The sequence below is a fragment of the Eulemur rufifrons genome, chromosome 7 (assembly GCF_041146395.1).
Source record: "Eulemur rufifrons isolate Redbay chromosome 7, OSU_ERuf_1, whole genome shotgun sequence".
Classification (NCBI taxonomy): Eukaryota; Metazoa; Chordata; class Mammalia; order Primates; family Lemuridae; genus Eulemur; species Eulemur rufifrons.
Genome location: NC_090989.1, coordinates 135211309 through 135232973, shown reverse-complemented (window position 1 = coordinate 135232973; position 21665 = coordinate 135211309). Strand labels below are relative to the sequence as shown.

The 21665-nt window shown below is 37.4% G+C and overlaps 1 protein-coding gene across 8 annotated transcripts in view; it reads left to right on the top strand.

Annotated features, from left to right (window-relative positions):
* The window catches only part of NEK10 (NIMA related kinase 10), a 205266-nt gene that overhangs the window by 141663 nt on the left and 41938 nt on the right, over nt 1-21665 (top strand). For all 8 annotated transcript variants that reach the window (XM_069473325.1, XM_069473323.1, XM_069473319.1 and 5 more), the window contains 4 exons: nt 9142-9325; nt 9420-9506; nt 12388-12442; nt 21599-21636. In XM_069473325.1, coding sequence (XP_069329426.1) covers nt 9142-9325; nt 9420-9506; nt 12388-12442; nt 21599-21636 — 364 coding nt within the window. The remainder of the gene's footprint in view (nt 1-9141; nt 9326-9419; nt 9507-12387; nt 12443-21598; nt 21637-21665) is intronic.

The following is a 21665-nucleotide window of genomic DNA, read 5'->3' as shown; positions in this document are numbered from 1 at the left end:
AGAGGCTACTGTTAGGCTTTAAAAGGATATAGCTGGCTACTGTGTAGGAAGAGACCACTGAGAGCCAGGAGTGGAAGCAGGGAGATTGTTTAAAAGGAGATTGCAGTGGACCAAGCAAAAGATGATATTGACTCTTTTTTTGATTTTTAATTCTTTTGCTACTCGTACTTAAATCAGTTTGGTATTTGACATCATGTGCAAGTGTGCAGTTTAATAACAGCTAGACCTTTCCTTATGTAATTCTGTGTTAAAAATAGAACAGTCAGTGGGGTTCTAATTTGTGGGGTTTATTCATGTTGACACCACTCATGTCTAATTTCATACTCTTTATGCTTTAATAATTGCCAGATTTCAATTGCATTTTTTGTTTTTGAGAAATACAAATTAGAATGTCTTTTTTTTTTTATTTCATCTTATTGTTATGGGGGATACAGAATTGCAGGTTACATACGTTGCCCATGTACCGCCTTTCCCCCCAAGTCAGAGCTCCAGGCGTGTCTGTTCCCCAGATAGTGTGCGTTGCACCCAACATGTAGGTATATATCCCTCCCTTCCCCACCCCGCCCTTCCTGAGTCAGCACTTTCAAGCGTTACCATTCCCCAAACGGTGCGCAATGCACTCATTGGTAGGCATACCCCCATCCCCTCCCCCACCCCCCACCTCAGTCTGATATCCGATTGGTGTCGTTCCCAGATGTGTATTTAGGTGATGACCAGGGAAACCAATTTTCTGGTGAGTACATGTGATGCTTGTTTTTCCATTCTTGGGATACTTCGCTTAATATAATGGGTTCCAACTCTCTCCAGGAGAACCATAGAGATGTCGTATCTTCATTATTTCTACTTGATGGTTCTCTATTCATTGTTTCTTTTGTATGTTAAATAGAATTATCTGATTTTGGACTCATTTGAAATGCTTTTGGAGATATTAGCATACACATTTAGTTCTATTCTCACATTAGTCTGCAGTCTTGGAAGAACATAGTGGTCAGTAATGTTACAGACCACATGTTCTGTATGTTTAACAAATGATACTTTCAGATTATGACATTGTTCTTCTCCTCTTCTTTATTACTTCTAGAAAACCTGTGTTTGCATTAGGAATAATAGAGAACCCATCCATTTCTGATACAGTACTAGGTTCGTTATGGGGTGGCGGTGAAGTATTTTCAACTGTGGTAAATTTCATACTTGATTTTTAAACTGAATTGTAATGATAAATTCATTTTCTAACTTATTTAATTTAGTGGAAGTTCATTTATATGTTAAAGTACTTTTAAGAAGTTCTAATTAAGGTAGTATCAAAAAAATAACAGGATCACAACTACATCATGATAGCAGAATTTTATGTTAAGAATTTCAAAATAAAACAGTAAATAAGATCTAAACTTGAAGAGAATGTTTTCCTTTATTATATAATTCTTATAAATTTAGCTATTTTTAGGGTTCCAAAACACCAGTTTTTCTGGTTTAATTTTAACTATTGCTGTCTTACTTGATATGGAGAGAATGGAAAAAAGGAAATGCTTCAGGATGCACAGATGGAATTAGACAATGGTATCATCCAAACGACTTTGGGGCTGACAGATTTCCATCTACCATGGAAGGGACCAGGCTCCAGGCTCGTTTCATTAGCCTGCATCTCTGTCATCTCTGACATGACCAAGCCTCGTCTCCCAGAGCCAGGCCTGGAGAGTCTCTCATTGCACTGCTGAAGAGGGCAGTTCACTCACCTATGGTCGGGTCCACATGGCTCCTTCAGTCATCTGACCACACTGACTGAGTTTTTAAAGTGCTCTGAAATTTAGGGACTAAGTTGATGTAAAATAATATGCAGCCAATGATCTGTCTTCTATTTTGAATTTTGTTTGTGCTGTCATCCATGAAAAGCATAGAATGTGTTTTGCCACTGATAAAAGATCACCTCAGCTGGATGCTGGATGAATTTCTGTCAAGCATCTGGTAGCACTAAATTTATTTATTTAAGAGCAAAGTTATTAACTTAACAAATGGAAGAAACTGGGTAAAAATATAGCTAGTAGAATATGAATATTTCAGAATATAAAAGAAGTAGTGCATTTTTTAATAATTCTAAAGTAAAGCATCTATAGGATTTAGCTGGTATGAGGCTTTAATTTATTTCTTACTTTCTTTCCTTTCTCTCCTTATAAAATTAACATTCTGGTCATTTAAAAAAATTGCACTAGTTTTAATAAAATAGGCTCTTTTAATTCTTTCCCTACTGTAGCAGTTAATTTGGGCAGTGTCAGAATTGCTATTCAACTAAAAATGTATTATGATCTGCTGCACACATAAAAATATTGCATTATAATGAGCAAAACCAAGCTAAACATAATTGTGCCTATACCAGCACTGTGACAGGAAGCGTCTTCTATAATGGTGGTGATTTCCATATCAGTGATAATCTTATTGTCTGATTTGCATTGTGTTCTCCTTGCTGTCATATTGATACACAGAATGTGTCCATCCATTCCTAGAGATGCAGATGCCAAAAAAGTCTAGTTAACTCCCTCTCCTCCTCCTTGAAAAATCTTAAGTAATTAGAAAGTAAAAAAGATGATAGCAGTCAAATTCCATCCCCCAAAGCAGCTTCTTTTTTTTTTTTTTTTTCCTTCCTAAATCCATGTAATAGCTTAATGTACTTGCTGGAAGTATCTGCTGAGAACAACTTAATGGCTTCAATATTTAGAGCAAAAACATCCAACGATACTCTGCCTTTGGCCATTGCCTGCTGGGTTATAAAGGCACATTGCCATTGCTGGGCAGGTCATCTCTGACAGACGGCTTTACAACTTCTCATAAATGCAAAGGGGAAAAAGGAAGGGAGAAGTTCCACTCCTACTCATGGATGTATCATCAAATAGTCCCTTCAGTTCTTGGACAAACTTCACAATATAGGCTCCTGAGTAAAGGAGCAAGATTTAAAAAAACCCACAGAAGTCACAAAACCCACTCGCCCTATAAGGGACTTCACTTGCTTTTTTGGCTCTTCTCTCTCTTCTGGTCTCAACACAGAAACTATTTATTGAGCATTTGCTATGTGCTATGTGCAAAGCACTGAGGGGTTTAAAAGGGATTAAAATAGCCCCCTGTTCTTGGGGGAGCAATTTGGATAAACAGTTGGGTGGACACTCAAATATTTACAATGAAAAACTCTGGAAAGCACAGTAGGGAAAATGTATTACATTAGCATACAGTTTACGGCAAGTTCAAAAACTGAATCAATTTTTTGATGCAAAAACTTCTGTAAGAGATTATTATAGAAATATAAATTTTAAACTAAAATCATACATTCTACTTTATGAAAAAACATCTCTATCAGATTGTGAATTCCCTTTATCAGAATTTGTGCAAATACTCAATTACCTATGGGTGCATTTTTTTGTAGTTGCAAATGATCATTGATTTACAACTCCATTGGTTCTTGGGTTTTGGTTGCTAGTCAAGCATCCTTAAACTTGCAATTGCCTTTTTCAGGAATCACAGCTCCTCCTACTCTTCATTTGTTCAAAGGGAAATGTCTTCCTCTGATGTTTTTTTCAGGTCTGTTCTTAAGAGAGACAAAGACTTTGCTGAAGTTTTGCTAATTTTAGACATGTATGGATTCCACTGTCTTTTTTTATTTGTATAAATTTATGGGGTACAAGTATGATTTTCTTACATGCATATATTACGTAGTGGTCAATTCAGGGCTTTTAGGGTATCCATCACATGAACAACTTACATTGTACCCATTAGGTAATTTCTTGTCATCCAACCCTCTCCCACACCCTCACTCTTCCAGGTCTCCATTGTCTATCACTGTAGTCTCTATGTCCATGGGTACAACATTATTTAGCTCCTACTTATGAGTAAGAGCATATGATATTTGTATTTCTGTGTCTGACTTCTTTTACTTAAGGTAATGGCCTCCAGCATGTTACTGCAAAAGACATTATTTCATTCTTTTTATGGCTGAATAGTATTCCTTTGTGTATACACCACATTTTCTTTACCAAGTCATCTGTTGATGGACACTTAGGTTGATTCCATTTCTTTACTATTGTGAATATTGCTGCAATAAACATATGAATGCAGGTATCTTTTTGATATATGGATTTCTTTTTCTTTGCGTAGATACCCAGTAGTGAGAATGCTGGATAAAATGGTAGTCCTAGTTTTAGTTCTTTGAGAAATCTTTCTACTGTTTTCCATAGAGGTTGTACTAATTTACATTGCCCACCAGCAGTGTGTAAGTGTTCCCTTTTCTCTTCATCCTTGCCAATATCTGGTATTTTTTGCCCTTTTAATTATAGCCATTCTGACTGGGGTAAGATGATATTTCATTGTGGTTTTAATTTGCATTTCCCTGATGATTAGTAATGTTGAACATTTGTTCATATACCCGTTGACCATTTTTATTTCTTCTTTTGAAAAATGTCTATTCATATTCTTTGTCCACTTCTTGAGATTATTTTTGTTATTGTTATTGAGTTTTTTGAGTTCCTTGTAGATTCTGGGCATTAGTCCTTTGTTGGATGCATAGTTTGCAAATATTGCCTCCCATTCTGCAAGTTGTCTGTTCACTCTGTTGATTATTTCTTTTGCTGTGCAGAAGTTTTTTAGTTTAAGTTCTACTTGTCTATTTTTGTTTTTGTTGTTTGTACTTTTGAGATCTTAGTTATAAATTCTATGCCTAGACCAATGCACAGAAGAATTTTCCCTAGGTTTTCTGGTAGTATTTTTATAGTTTAAGATCTTAAATTTTAGTCTATAATCCATCTTGAGTGGATTTTTGTATATGGTAAGAGATAAGGGTTCAGTTTCATTCTTCTGCATATGGCAATAATCCAATTTTTCCAGCACCATTTATTGAAAAGGGTATGCTTTCCCCAATGTTTGTTCATGTTGACTTTGTCAAAGATCAGTTGGCTGTAAGTATGTGGCTTTACTATTCTGTTCCATTGATCTATGTGTCACTATTCACTATTGATCTATATATCTATTTTTATAATAGTACCATGCTGTTTTGGTTACCATAACCTTATAGTATAATTTGAAGTCAGGTAATGTGATGCCTCCAGCTTTGTTCTTTTTGCTTTGGATTTTTTGGCTATTTGGGCTCTTTTTTGGTTCCATATGAATTTTAGAATGTTTTTTTCTGATTCTGTGAAAAATGACATTGGTATTTTGATGGAGAGTGTATTGAATCTCTAGATTGCTTTGACAGAGATTGCACTGAATCTCTAGATTGCATTCAATCTCTAGTATAGTCATTTTAACAATATTAATTCTTCTGATCCATGAGCATGGGATGTTTTTCCATTTGTTTGTATCATCTACAATTTCTTTCATCAATAGTTTGTAGTTTTTCTTATAGAGATCTTTCACCCCCTTGGTTAAATACATTACTAGGTATTTTATTTTGTTTTTTTAGCTGTTGTAAATAGGATTGCCTTCTTGATTTTGTCCTTATCTAGAACAATATTGGCATATAGAAATGCTACTGATTTTTGTACATTAGTTTTGTATCCTGCAACTTTACTAAAATCATTTATAAAATCTAAGAGCTTTTTGGTGGAGTCTGTAGGTTTTTCTAGATATGAGATAATATCACTATAAACAGGAATAATTTAACTTCCTTTGTTACAATTTGGATGTCTTTCATTTCTTTCTCTTGCCTGATTGCTCTGGCTAAGACTTTTGGTACCATAACTGAATAAGAGTGTGAGAGTAGTCCTCCTTGTCTTGTTTCAGATCTTAAGGAAATGTTTTCAATTTTTCTGCATTCAGTTTGACGTTGGCTGTGGTTTTGTCATATTTGGCCTGTATTGTTTTGAGATATGTTCCTTCTATGCCTAGTTTGTTGAGAAGTTTTATCATGAAGGGATGTTGAGTTTTATCAATTGCTTTTTCTGTGTCTATTGACTATGATTATATGGTTTTTTTCCTTATTTCTGTTTATGTGATGTATCACATTTATTGATTTGCAAATGTTGAACCATCCTTGCATCACTGGAATAAAGCCTATTTGATCATGTTTATTATCTTTTTGATGTGCTGTTGGGTTCAGTTTGCTAGTATTTTGTTAAGGATTTTTGCAGCTACATTCATCAGGGATATTGGTCCAAAGTTTTCTTTTTTTTTGTTGTGTCTTTGTATGGTTTTTGTATCAGGGCGATACTGGCCTTGTAGGATTCCAGTATCTTAATTGCATCAATGCAAAAAAAAAAAAGTTTTCTCAACTCAAAAATTCTCCTTAATCTTTTTTCAACCTTGACAGCATTGACATACCTTGGATATAAAGTCCTTAGAAGGTTGTAAATGTCAGCTGTGGTCTTTAGACTAGGCAGAAGATACTCATTTAGAATAAAAAATGGCATAAGGAGAAGAAGGCCCTAAATTAGATGTTTATTTTCATGTATTAATAAATTCCTAATTACTTCAATTGGGTATAGTTAGAGGAATAAGGATTCTGTGGCTTGGGAGAGAGAAAAGAGGAGGACATGAAAGAAGTTGAGTGGGTTTTACAGTAAATTCGGGGGCCTTAGTAGGAGGTCTTGAGTTTGGTATCAGGGGCTGAGTGTGGGCAGAACTGAAGCTGGCATTAGAAGCCCAATACATTTGAAACATTTCTAAGCAGCAAACACACAGGTCTTTTAGAGGGTAGCCAAAGCATTTCTCATCTCAGATTCTAAGTTAGCAGACCAAGGTGGGCCTACGAAGCAGTAATTAACAATTCATAGTCATAAAAGCAGACTTTGAACATTGGATGGAGGACTAGTCACAGAAAACTAAAGCTAGAATGCTTCTTCACCTGCATTTTAGCTTCAACAAAGCAAGGAACTTAAGGAAACTATGAAGAAAGGAACACTGAAAAGTTTCTCATGGAAAAGAAATAATAAACAGTAATTGTTTTGGACAGTTTGCAGTGCACAAATGTTTTTGATATTCATTTTGTCTTTTCATCTTGTTTAGAGAACATAAACACATGAAAGCTTTCAGAGGTTTACTTCTGACTTTAGTTATCCATAAGGTTTTAGGTTTTCTTCATCTGCAAATTCTACCACCATGAAGTTTTTGGTTTTTTTTTTTTCAATTTAATTTTACAGAATCAAAGAGTCTAACAGTATATCTTGTTAGGTACAGTATGTCCTCATAATGTATACATTATTTCTTGTACAATGATATGAAATAATATGGGAAATATTCATGATAAATTATTAAGTGAACAGTGCAAGTTAAAAACAATAGTTTCATATTTTTTTCCCCACCCCCCCCTTTCCCGAGTCAGCACCTTCAAGTGTTACGACTCCCCAAACGGTGCGCAATGCACTCATTGTGTAGGCATACCCCCATCCCCTCCCCCATCCCCCACCTCAGTCTCATGTCCAGTTGGTGTCGTTTCCAGATTTGTATTTAGGTGATGATCAGGGAAACCAATTTTCTGGTGAGTACATGTGATGCTTGTTTTTCCATTCTTTACCACCATGAAGTTTTTAAAGGCCTGCCCCTTGAAGCTGTGGGTGTCATTTTAATTGTAGGAAAAATATCTGAAATAAATAAACCCAAACCTATCTCTCAAATGGGCAGCTTTTATCATTGGTGCCTTTTAATCAAGAAAGGGTAATTTGTCACTAACCTGACACAATTCACAGGGGAATTCTTTTTCCTTTCAATAAATGCAGCCTTTTGCTTTTTTTTTTTTTTTTAAATTTAAAGAGGTTTACGCTGAGCCAAATGTGTGTGACCAACAGCCTAGTACACATGGCCTCAAGACATACTGAGAAAATGTGCCCCTGTTTTGTTTTGTTTTGTTGGACGTTCTGTTTTATCCTTTCCTCCTTCATGGCCTTTCTGCCTGTGTCTTTTTGTCTACCTGATCTGTAGCTTAGTGTTGTCAACGCTATTTAGCCCCACAGCCGAAGAAGGTTCTTTACACCTGCTGCAAATGGACACAATGAATGTCTGAGGTATTAAGAATTACTTGGGTAAAGAAACAAGGGGTACTTCTCTGCTGAGTCATATGTCCTTCCTTCCCCAGTGTCATTTTTTTTTTTTTTTGAGACAGAGTCTCACTCTCTTGCCCAGGCTAGAGTGCCATGGCATCAGCCTCACTCACAGCAACCTCAAACTCCTGGGCTCAAGCAATCCCCCTGCCTCAGCCTCCCGAGTAGCTGGGACTACAGGCATGCGCCACCATGCCCGGCTAATTTTTTTTCTATATATATTTTCAATTGTCTATATAATTTCTTTCTATTTTTAGTAGAGACGGGTTCTTGCTCTTGCTCAGACTGGTTTCGAACTCCTGAGCTCAAAGGATCCACCCGCTTCGGCCTCCCATAGTGTTAGGGTTACTGGCGTGAGCCACCGCACTTGGCTGCCAGTGTCTTTTTCTTAGAAAAATCAAAGCTTCTAGCATTCAATGATATTAAGATTTTTTTCATTATCCTTATTGAGACATATTTTTTGTTGTTCTCATAATACCAGTTAGAGAAATGTGGAATCACACATCCAGATGGATGACCTTGTGGTGCTATCATAATAGAAATGCTCCCATCAATTTTAGAGGACTCTGGAGGAGCCCGTGGCTAGTTTTACAGAGAGTGTTCAAGCCAAGCAGTAGCGTGGAGTCCTGGTAGTTTGGAAGTCCTCTTCGCTGCAGCTCTTCATCTTATAGAGGACCTCACTTCCCACTCTCCATGGCCTGGCTTTGTCTGCTAATAATTTCCCTTGAGTTTTGAAGAAAATAAGCCTTATTTATTCCCTGTGCTGCTGAGAGGCTTTGATAGCAGATATTTTAGAAAAAAACATAAATTTCTAAAATGTCTGCTAAATTGATACATAGTCTATTTCATGGAAGTACATTCCGCCACCCCCATTGGATTACATAGGCCTTTGCTACTGAGCACTGTCGTCACCTCCATTCTTCTTTGTCCAATGGTACCTTGTGGACCTACTTTTTTTTGTATTTATGAACTGAATAAATTCCATAGCAGGTATATAGGTGGAACTACTGATGTGCTTCTGCATAAAATATTTATAATGATATTTTAGGCATTTTAATATATGTTCTAACTGGCTTTGGGTCCTACAGAAGGAAAGGGAAAGAGACTATTAAAAATTAAATCCTCTTTCCAGGAAACCTTTGAGAAGGCAAGCTTGAGTAGCAGCAGCAGTGGAGCAGCCAGCCTGAAAAGTGAACTCTCAGAAAGTGCAGACCTGCCCCCTGAAGGCCTCCAGGCTCCCAGTGGTAAGGAGGAAGACAGGGCCTGTGATGAAATCCTGTTGGATGATAACTTCAACCTGGACAATATTGAGAAAGGTACTTCTAGTGAAAGGGTGTCAGCATGAATGCACTCTTGACTCCTCTCTGTTTCAAGGTTCATTTGCTTTTTATTGTTTTTATTAATGTGCAGATATATATTCAGAGCTAGATGATGAATTGGACATTTCGGATAACTCCAGCAGCTCCAGTTCAAGCCCTCTGAAAGAATCTACCTTCAGTAAGCTTTATTTATAAGTTTGCCATTTGTGGGATTCTGGCAAGTAGTGGTTTGGGAATTATACTTGAGTCAAGCAAATATCACCATATATATAACCTGGTGGTTTGTTTTCCAGGGAGTAATGCTAATTAGGACAGGGGTGTCTGTCTCTATGACAGAGCCCAAAGGACAGACAGAACAGTGGTTTTACATTTTCTTAGCTGTCAAATGCATAGTTTCATTATATCTACCAGCAAATGCAGGTTCCAACTGGAGAGCTGAGGTAACTAATTTGGAGACAGCTAAATAACCATAGGAATAATAGAAATGAGCTTCTGTGGGTCTGTTGGTCAGAGGGATTAAAAGCCTGTAGAAGAAATTAGTCTTAGTGTGGACTAATTTTTGTATAATTTTATTTACATTAATGTAAAGGGATGTATTAAAACGCTAAAATAAAAGAAAAACTTTGATTTTTTTAGAGCTATAAAAAATGATATATAAATTCAGTCTATAATGTTACTCTTGACTCTTAATTTGAAACAGTTAAGAAAATAGTCATACTGGGGTAGGGGAAAGAAAAAAAAAGGTAAAGATAAAATTAAAATTTAAAGACTGTAAAGAAAGATAGGATCAAATGCACTCAACACCTGAAGCTAAAAGAAAAGAGTAGTTAAAATAGGAAATGGAGAGAAAAGAATATTCTTTTTAAAGAGTAAGTTGATAAAATATTAAAAACTATGGATAGAAATACTCTGAAATAAATTAAGTGTAAATAATTCTCTCTTCTCAGCGACTATAGAATGAAAATCTCATAAAAGAAAGTTTAAAATAGTCCAAGAATCAAAGTAGAATGTTAAAGATTAGCTATGTTCTTTGCCTTTTCCAACATAATTGATCCATCAAAATAGTGACTAGATATTCCAGATTTTCTGGGTCAATCCCAGTTTCCAACACTCTACCCTATTTTTCCTGTAAATTCCTGCTTGTTAGATAAAATGTCTTGATTTGCAATTGGGAAAGTATGAGTATAATACACGAAAAAGTATTTGTGTATATAAACATATATAGCAAATTCTAGAAGAAGTTCATTACTGTTTTGGGATGAGTTCAGTGTTGTATATCCCTGGTGACAATGGTAGGAGGTCAGTGGGGAGGTGGAAAGGAGAAGTTTGCATGTGATAACTTGTAGCTGCCTTAGCAAGAGCTCAGGAAGATTATGACATAGATATTTTATTGTATTTTGTTAGATATTAATAATGGAATTTTTTTGTCTGGTTAGCACCTTTTCTTTGAGAAAGAAGCCCTTAAATAAACCTGTCAAAGTAAATAGCAATTTGTAACATTATATTTTAGCTGATGCTTTCATAAACAAGATAATCTTTGTAGTATGTACATTGCTGAGGTGACAGAAATTCAGCATTATTTTTGTTTATTTTTTGCCTTGAATAAACCCATGTTTATTCCTTACATATTGTTTGACTGCCTTCACGGTACAAGGGCAGCAGGGTTCTGTTGGGACAAAGACCGTATGGCTTGCAAAGCCTGAAATATTTCCTACCTGGTGCTTTACAGAAAACATCTGGTAACCCCTGCCTTAGAGCAATATGCGGTGTTTACAGACCAAGACATTCACTGAATATATATCTCCTTTTTATGAATTTTTAAAAAATTTACTTTTATTGTAAAAATATTTTTATTGATACATAATATTTGTACATATTTATGGAGTACATGTGATATTTTGATACCTGCATATAATGTGTAATGATCAAATCACGGTAATTAGGATATCCAGCACCTCAAATATTTATCATATTTTTTGTGTTGAGAACATTCCAAATCTCCTCTTCTAGCTATTTTGAAATATACAATAAATTATTATTAACGATAGTTGCTCTAATGATCTATCAAACACTGGAACTTATTCCTTCCATCTGTATGTTTGTACCCATTAACCAACCTTTCTTCATCTTCCTTTTTTTTTTTGAGACAGAGTCTCACTCTGTTGCCCGGGCTAGAGTGCTGTGGCATCAGCCTAGCTCACAGCAACCTCAAACTCCTAGGCTCAAGCGATCCTCCTGCCTCAGCCTCCCAAGTAGCTGGGACTACCGGCATGCGCCACTATGCTCAGCTAATTTTTTATATATATTTTTAGCTGTCCATATAATTTCTTTCTATTTTTTAGTAGAGACAGGGTCTCGCTCTTGCTCAGGCTGGTCTCGAACTCCTTAGCTCAAACAATCCGCCTGCCTCGGCCTCCCAGAGTGCTAGGATTACAGGCGTGAGCCACCGCACCCAGCCTCTTCATCTTCCTTTCCTCCTTCCCTTTCCAGACTCTGATAACCATCATTCTACCTCTACCTCCATGAGATCAACTTTTTTAGCTTCCACATATAAGTGAGAACATGAAATATTTGTCTTTTTGTGCTGGTTTATTTCACTAAACATAATGTCCTCTAGTTCCATTCATGTTGCTGCAAATAACAGAATTTCATTCTTATTATGGCTGAAAAATATTCCATTGTGTACATATACCACTTTTTCTTTATCCATTCATTTGTTAATGGACACTTAGACTGATTCCATGTCTTGGTTATTGTGAATAGTGCTGCAATAAACATGGAAGTGCAGATATCTTTTTGACATACTTACTTCCTTTCCTTTGAATATATACATAGTAGTGGGATTGCTGGATTATATGGTAGTTCTATTTTTTAGTTTTTTGAAGAACCTCCATACTTCCATAATGGCCATCCTAATTTTTATTCCTACAAACAGTGTGTAAGAGTTCCCCTTTCTTCACATCCTTATTAGCATTTGTTCAGCATTGTTTTTTTTTTTTAATAAAACAAAAGATTTGCAGAGGAAATAATGTAAAGTTACTTTTATTTTCTTATTTCAGGCATTTTAAAGAGAAGTTTTAGTGCTTCAGGAGGAGAAAGACAATCCCAAACAAGGTATGTACAAATTGAGTTCCTAGAAATATTAGACTGTACAGAGCTGAGTTACTGGTGGGTAAATTGAAACCTGTTAGCCAGAAGTTACCATGGGCCCATGGAAAGAGAGGCTGTTAAAACTCACCCTCCCAGAACCAAATAGCATACTGTAAAGAGTACTAAGCTTGGGCCTGGGTCTTAGTCTAGCTCTGGCTTTCTCTAGCTTTGTGGCTTTGAGCCAATTGGTTAGCCTCTTAGCCTCTCTGAGCTCATGGGCAGGCCAGCAGGTGGGACCCTGGTGCTCCATGAGATGTCTTGTTCCTCCACGTCCCCAGGGTGTAGGTCTCATCCTCATGGCAAATGTGGCCAGTGTGGCTCACCAGGCCACATCCTACATCCCAGCCAGCAACAAGAGGAAAGGGGAAGTGGAGAGACACCCCTTCCTTTAAAGACATGACCCAAATGTTGTGCTCATCACTTCTGCTCACACACCATTGGCCGGAACTTCCTCATGAGACCACATCTAGCTGAAAGGGAGGATAGAATATGTTTGGGGGATTCTCTTTTAAAAGAAAGGCAAAATTGTAATTTTGGGACAGCTAGCAGTGTCAGTGACAGTTGTCACGTGTAGTGAGGACTGAAACAAAACTGTTAGATTCAGCCTTTTGCAAGCCACCTGGTGACCTTTGTGAGAGTAGTTTCACTGGCACCAGATGGGATTGGAGGGAGCAGAAATATGACTGCAATGGTCTTAGATGTTCTGGAAGCGGAGATGGGGGCAGCTGAAGAACGTGAGCAGTGAGCTGGGAGAGTTAGCTGGCAGGGGAGGGTTGATGGTAAAGGGCCTTCTAGAATAAGGATGACTTCAAAGCATTTGGAACTGAGGAGAAGAAGCCAATGGAGAAGAGAGACTGGAAAGAAGAGATAATTGATGGTATCTAGTTGCAGAGTAGCTTGGAGCCAGAGGAGTGAGCCTCTGGAAAAGATGGCAGGGCAACCCTTTCTTTGTGTCTGGGGAAAGTAAGGTGAAAATTAAATGAAGCTCGAAAAGTAATATATTAAGGAAGATTATGTGGTGGTTTCTGTGCATTAGATGATGTTCTAGGCCACTGCTGATAGAACCATCTACATTTGAGGAGTGTGATCAGCTAGGAATAACCAGTTTAGAGATGGGAAAGGGACCAAACAGAGACAGGCATAAGGACTGCCAGATAGCTCTGAGGTGAGGACAGCAGTTGAGGCTGGGACCACCGTAAGTAGTGATGCCAGTCAGGGGGCTTGAAAGCTGTGCAGTGGCTCCAGCTACAGGGATAACAGCATATATGTGACAAAAGGCCAAGGCTGCGATGTGCTGTACCAGTCAGGGTGTTGTGATATAAGCAAAAGAGCCTGACTCTGGCCCACTTATGCAACAGGAAGCTTTGGAGGCTCACACATCAGGAATCTGGAGGATCAAGTTTAGACATTCTTGGCAGACTTGTAAGGGCACAGATCCTGGGATGAATGAGCTCTCAGCTTGTTTATTCCATTCTTGTGTCACCTTTCTTAGGATTCAGAGTCCTGGAAGAGAGAGTCAGAATGTCTTGGCTTAGATCAGGCCCCTGTTTACTGGTCTGGAAAGGGCTGAGATCCTTGACTGACAGTCCTTCAGGTCCATCAGGGGACCTTTGCTGCAGGGAGCAGGTGTGGGTACTGGGCAGCCTAAATGGAACCACGGTCTATTTGTGGGTTTGAGGGTGCTGGAAATTGCATAATGGAAATGAATTTTACGATGAAGAACCCCCTCAGCAAATCCCTGGGAAGTTCAGTTAGGTTGCAAGACAAGGTGCATACGGATAAATCATTTTTTGTCTAGTCAAAGATACATCGCTGATAATTTTATCTTCTCCAAGTGAGGGCCAGGAAGGGTTAAGGTGGAGCCTTTTAACTTCCTAATTCTTTTCCACACATATACAGTGGTTCCGTTTAGGCTGCCTAGCACCCACACCTGCACCCTGCAGCAAAGGCTCCCTGATGGACTTGAAGGACTGTCAATCAAGGATCTCAGCTCTTTCCAGAGCAGTAAACAGGGACTTGATCCAAGCCAAGTCAATCTGACTCTTTCTCAGGACTCTGAATCCTAAGAAAGGTGACACAAAAATGGAATAAATAAGCTGGTAACAAAAACTCAAGGAAAGCCTACCTGGGCAAATGATCTACCAGAAAGGTCTTTGAGTAAAACCTATAAGACCTCATGGTGTTCTTTAGTAGGCCAAAGTGCAGAGAAGCTGTGGACAGAAGTAACAAGGAGGTCAGGGGAAAAAGAAACAGTCCAAAACTCTAAAGAGAATCAAAATAGGTGATTTTGGGGCCTGGGGACCTGAGTTAGAAGATCCTCCAGAGTATCTCCAGGTCTTCCTGGTCCCCAACATTCCCCACCTTCTGCTTTCCATTGCTAGCCCACCACCTTTGCTTGTACTTTTTGCAGTCAAGGAAGCCACACATAGGAGACTGAAACTATGGAAGTTCCTGCTTCTTTGGTCCAGCAAGGGAGGGATTTGAGTGGGAGACATGTGCCTGGCCCTGGAGCTGGGGTTCTGAACACATGGTCGGAAGCAGTGAGTGTGTCCTTATCTCTGGCATCATAGCTTCTACCTTAACCACATAACGAGTTCAATAGACTTTTGTGAGCTTATCTGGAAATCTATCCACTGGCAGGGACAGTACTTGTATAGGAAAACGATCCAAAATAACTAATATGTGCACTTTGGAAAATAACTACCCTCTTTTAAGGTTTGTGATTATCTGCATTCTTAAGAACATTGTCAAAGTCCTTTTTCCTATTATTATATACTTTATTCGGTGATATAAAGTTGCTTAAATATGTAGGAAAGATACAAAACAAGTATTTTAGTATAAAAATAAATTATGACATATGGCTATACTCCTCAATTAAGAGAATTTTATATTAAAATAGAAATTACCAATCAGATTAATTTAGGAATCTCAGCACTGCCAAATAATTCTCTTTTTTTGCTAAAAGGATCCATGGGAAATTGTTTTATTTGCAAGAATCCACTTGATGTCCAACTGTTTTTTTTTTTTTTTTTTTTTTTGAGACAGAGTCTCACTCTGTTGCCCAGGCTAGAGTGCCGTGCCGTCAGCCTAGCTCACAGCAACCTCAAACTCCTGGGCTCAAGCAATCCTTCTGCCTCAGCCTCCGAGTAGCTGGGACTACACGCATGCGCCACCATGCCCAGCTAATTTTTTTTTCTATATATACTTTTAATTGTCCATATAATTTCTTTCTATTTTTTTCAGCAGAGACAGGGTCTTGTTTTTTTGCTCAGGCTGGTCTCGAACTCCTGAGCTCAAACGATCCGCCCGCCTCGGCCTCTCATAGTGCTAGGATTACAGGCATGAGCCACTGCACCCAGCCTTTAATGTCCAACTTTTCAAAAGCAAAAGAAACATATGTACTGTATGTTTTAGAGCTTGAGATGGTTTTTAAAAAGGTAGTCATTATCTAAACATTTTATAACAAATTGAGTAAACTAGAATCAGCAGAAAGGAGAAGTTCAATCTGAAGCTCATTGAAACAGGGATATTACAGAGTAAGCTTTAACTTGGGGTTATTATCAAGTCAACAGATGGAAAATGGAAAATGACCCAGACATTGATGTTTATGTTTTGGAAAGCGTGTTTTAAGGTGAATAGGACTATAGGACTTGACCTAAAGCAACATTTGCAAAACTGTGCCATGAATGTGATACATATGGTGTGACATGCCACCAGGAAACAAAGGTTGGTTTAAGACAAGCTCTCTTCCCTCAAGGAACTCACAGTGTAATGAGAAGACAAAGGCAGACTTCAGAGGAAAATAAATGATAAAAGACAGCCTTTGATTGATGCCAAGTAAGAAGAGAGAAAATTAATAACTTTCTGACTTTCTTCCAGGTAATCTCCAGGGCTTCTCTGAGTTAAAAGGAGACAGATCTAAAATGTATTTATAATTCTTTAAAAGGCATTAAATAAAGCCAAAATTATTTACAATCTAATTTGTTTAGGATTTTCCTGGGTTTTCTGGTTTATTAATGTGAAATGTGAACCCATCTTGCAAAATATTTAGAAGCTAAATGAGAAATCTGAATATAAAAGAAGATAGCAAAGCTGTATAATAGAATAAAAATAAATTGAAAATCAAGCTTGTAGAGGTTTTTTGGCTACTCTGTGCCATGTATGAAATGATATACCAGTTACAATGAGACCCTGTACAACTGTCCCCTTGGGGACCCTCTTGAAAAAGGCAGTTGGTTCCAATGAGAAGAAGCCACAGAGAAGTGTATACCTGATCTTAGCACAGCTTTCAAAGTTTAGAATTCAGACTTGGCGCTGGCTAAACAGTACAGAGAGAAAGCTTAAGCATAAATTCTCAACATTGGTCACACCAGATCTCAGGAGCCAGCTTTGAACCAATTGCCTGCTGAGGAGCTGAAGTACCTGCCTAATAACTTGGGATAGGCTTTCTTCGACAAATGAGCCAGACAAATGAGTAAAACATGAGCAAACAGAACTAGAAAGGACAGCTCCTGCCTCATCAGAGAAGTGTGGAAGTCTCAAGGCTGGAGAAAGGAAATATATTTGAACTGGAAGGCACCCTGGTGATCCAAGTCATTGTCATATGGTAAAACTGTTTTCGGTAATATAATTAATGGCGAGATCAAGAGAGGACCAGTCTCCGATTGCTTTGAAATTTCCCACTTCAATTATTTTCAAATTTGATCTAAAATCTTCCTTCATTACTATTTGTCAGGAAAGAATTAAGAATGAGTTTGACTTTTACCAGTTTTATGTGGGTTTTATAGGCTGACCCAGTATATATACACCAACAATTCCAATCCAGCAAGTCTTAGTATTTTATTTCAACTTATAAATAAATTTCTCTGTATAGCAGAATTTGATAAGTCACATAGGGGCTTCTTTATCATATACACTCAGGTCCTAGTGAGCTTTGGGTATTGTATTATGACCATCTTAATAATATTCATTCAGTTGATAGATATTTATTACTGTATGCCAGACATGTGCTAGACTATGCGTGATTTATCTGTGCATTCCCCAGGGCACAGTGTATTTCATGTGGGTACCAATCCACAAATACTTGTTAATTAATAGATGAATGACGATTACCTTAGTGTAAATTCTGTATCTATGACTGTAAAGGACTGAAATCTTGCCTACTGTCTTGAACCTATAGCCTTTGCCATAGCCACAGCTTAAGGCCCATGTTTTTTAGGATCCTGTTGCTCAGGCAACAAGATTTCTCCATGCTTGCTTGCCTCCTGTTGCCAAGGAAACAGAGTATAGTTGGCAGACCGGTTTAAGATATTGGATGTTCGCAGTATCAGAGATGCCTGTGGTTCATAAGTTTGTTGATAAATCAGTACATGCATGATTGCATTCCAGAGTATGCAAAGATAATTGTAAATGTCTGTGACCATTCAGCATCATGGATGTGACCAGAAAGACCTTGTATGTTTTCAGGACCTGTGGATCCTGCCTCCTTTTAGCAGAAGTCTTGCTTGTTTTTACTTGTGGCTATTCCCCCCATCCCTTTTCATAATCTGTGTCTAGTTTTGCTTTGATTGAATACATACTGCTAGATCACCACTTGCCAAAGTCATCCTAGCCTATCTGCCAATGTCACACTCCAGCAGTCTCACAAAAAAAAAAAAATATATATATATATATATATATATACTGGAATACATTGTCAGTAAGACCACTCTATTCCTTTTCCGTGACAGTTCTGAACTTTCCTGGCTTATTGCTCATTTGTTTCTAGTTGTTATTAGAGTATGAGTGGAAAGCCGCAGGAGCATTATACCACTTTCTTGTCGTGATACCAACGCCATTTGCATTGTAGATAGATAAAAGCCCTTATTGGACATGAGAATTCAACCCTACATGATGTTGCTTATTCACACAGGACAGGTTTATGAATGTCACTGCCTGAAAGAGACTTTCAGTTGTAAATGCTGCTTAGCTTATATGTTGTGGTAGCAGTAGCCTCCGAAGGCATTATCTTAATATCATTAGCCAAGCCTCTCATTTCATAAGGTTAATTTTTTTTGTTAACATCAAATAGTACTGGCTACTTTTCACAACTGAATAAAATTATATGATACATGTGAAATTATTTCCTTCATTCAGAGATATAGTTAAAGGAATTCTTATGGGAGATAAAATTCTAGAGCTTCATCTCCTTCGTGGCCAGGATGAATAATTATCCAAATAATTCACCCTGCACTTGAATAATTCAGCAAAAAGTCTATTTTAAAAATTACAAAGCTAATACCTGCATTCTTCACCTTACCTGTTAGTGGTTTTGGATGGAACTTGTAGGCTAATGGTCATTTTCAGCACAACATTTTCTCTTTTGACATATAAATTCCAAACGAGGTCACACCAGATCTGAAGAGAGCTGGAAGTGATGACCTTTTAGAATCCTTTTAACCTTCCATTTCTCTGAACTTCTTCCATTAGCCTGAAATACTATTGGTCAATGCCCATTTCTAAACTTTCAGAGAACACAAACTGCAATATGTTAAGCCTCTTCAACAGAAAATGTTGCTGGAACATTTTCTTTGTGTTAAACTACTTTTGTGTATTTTCCAGCTTGAGCTATCATGGGAAAACCATTCTCTGTAGCCATAATGCTCTATTGGACGTAAACATTCAATGTGGTTCAATCTAGAAGCAGCCTTCCCGCAAGTTCTGCATAATTTCAATCGTTTCTCCATTTGTGGACCCAACAATTGCACAGTTTAAACCCCTCACTTCTGGTCACAATGAATCTGTTCTATTATGGAATTTCAGATGACTATATTTTCTCATGGTTAGTTATATAATTTCCAGAAAAATTAAACTTTTTGTGCTATACCTATGCAATGTTGTAAATTCTAAGACTGTGGAAACTATTTCTTTTCACCATCCCGTCTCCATTGTCTAGTGCAGTGGTTACACATTGTGGGCACTTAATAAATATTTCTTGAATGAATGACTGAATGTGTGATGGTTGTTTTTAAAGATTACCTAAAATTTATTAAAGAGGAATTTATAATTATATAGGAGTAGCAAAGTTGGCAGCAACTCAGCATCATCAGGGTGGGCTATTTCACCTATCCCACTAGCACACATTGTGCATAACATTTTTTAATATGTAGAAATGTTTGAAATGTTGGATTCATCAGGACAATTAGAATAGTCATCTAGTTAACTCAGCATGTGAGTGATTATCAGCTTTTTAAGAACATGCGTAACCTTATGGATACAAGTTTTCCACAAGTTACCTTTTTATTCACCTTTTAAGATAGTGGGGTCCAGGAGGTTTTGCAAGTTTAGCAGCTAAGGGGTGTGATTGTGATGTTATGTGTATGAAAGCAATGACCAACACCTTCTAAGGAAGGGCCTGGAACACACTGTTAAATATGGAGCCCACTGGGCACATGTGACACTTGAACGGTTGAATTTTTGAGGACTGAATTTTTAATTTCATTTAATATTAATTTGAATGTAAAACAATGTAAAATATCTCATAAGTTTTTATATGTTGAAATGATAAAATTTTGGATATTTTTGATTAAATAAAATAGTAAGAATTTCACTTTTTTCATTTTGCTTTTTATTTTAGTGTAGCTACCAGAAAATTTAAAACTATGTTTGTAGCTTGCATTGTATTTCTATTAGTCAATGCTGTACTCATCTAGAAGGCTAAGGGACAGAGAGTTATGCAGAAAGCATTTGCTGGGGTATGGTGTGTGTGCGAGGATGAGAGGAGCCAGAACAGATGCTCTGCTCTGCAGCTCGGCCCTGGGGCTGTCCTGCCCACACACAGGCACTGCTGTGATCATGCCTGGCTTTGAACTTTCTGAGAGCAGGACTGTCCCTTTTATTTCCTTTAAGCATGCTGCATTTCCCAGGGATATGGAGAGTGCATCTTCTAGCCAAGGCTGGCAAGTTCCATTTATTTTTCAAGGCTGTGGAAACCTATGCTGAGAATGGGACAGAAAAAATTATGGGATCAAGACAGGGCTGGTTTTGTGAGGGTCAAGAGGGGATGGAAAGAGATAGGGTTAGAGAGGTAACTAACTCATAGGTGGATGCAAGGATGATGGTATTATGCTAGTACTTAAGTTGGATGGTGGGTAAATGAGTGCCAATTTTGTTACACTTAATAACTTAGATATGTGTTGCTGCATATATGCATTGAAAATTCTATGATTCAAATGAAAAGGTTGGGATAAGAGAATTATCAGCCATGTTTATTTGTATTTGAATCCCTATATTCACTCCTACTTAGCAAATGCCTATCATGTGCCTTATACATCGTAGATGTTTGATATATTTTTGTTGGATTGCATTAAATTGAAGTATGATTCTATAAATTGTCATGGCACAGATGTTTCTTATTTTGTTCTAGAAAACTATTAAGAAACTGGCTCCAAGATACAATGAGGAAAACAAGGCTGAAGGTTATTTATGGATATCCCTAGTGGGGTGTAAGGCCACCTCCATAGAAGACACTGAGACCAAGTTATCAAAGCAATCTATCAAAGCAATGCAAAATTATCAAGTAATCTATAATTTTAAAGCAAAGGAGATGAGGGATGATAGTAACACTGGAAACTTTAGGAAAAATATATTTCTTTTAAATGCAAAAAAATTCTCACAGGAAGAGTTATAGGGTTTTTTGTTGATTTTTTTAAGACAACAGGAACAAATCACGGAAAATACCATATACAAAATTTTAAATGTTATTTTTTTTAATATGGAAAATACCATATTCAAAATTTTAAATGTTATTTTTCTTTAAATAAAAAAGTCAGTATTTGGATTTTAAATACAACAAGAAAATCATTCAGGATACTGAGATGTAGGTTCTTAATCATATACTTAGAGCTTATAAACAACTGTGGTAGGGACAGGGTTCTTCCATTTGCCAGTAGAATGTCAGTTCTCATGTGTGTTAGAATATATTTATTTTCCTCATTATTGAAACTCTTGAGAGCATCTTGAGGGAAAATGACCTTTGTTTGTTTTTATAATGTAGACCATAGCAGAGTGTAGACTCTCCATAAATATTTGTCAAATCCAAGTTGAACAAGTCATTCTAATGGCCTCTCATTCTGTTTTCAGGGACTTTACTGGTGGAATAGGATCAAGACCAAGACCAGGTAACTTAGTGTTGGCAGCAATAAAATCA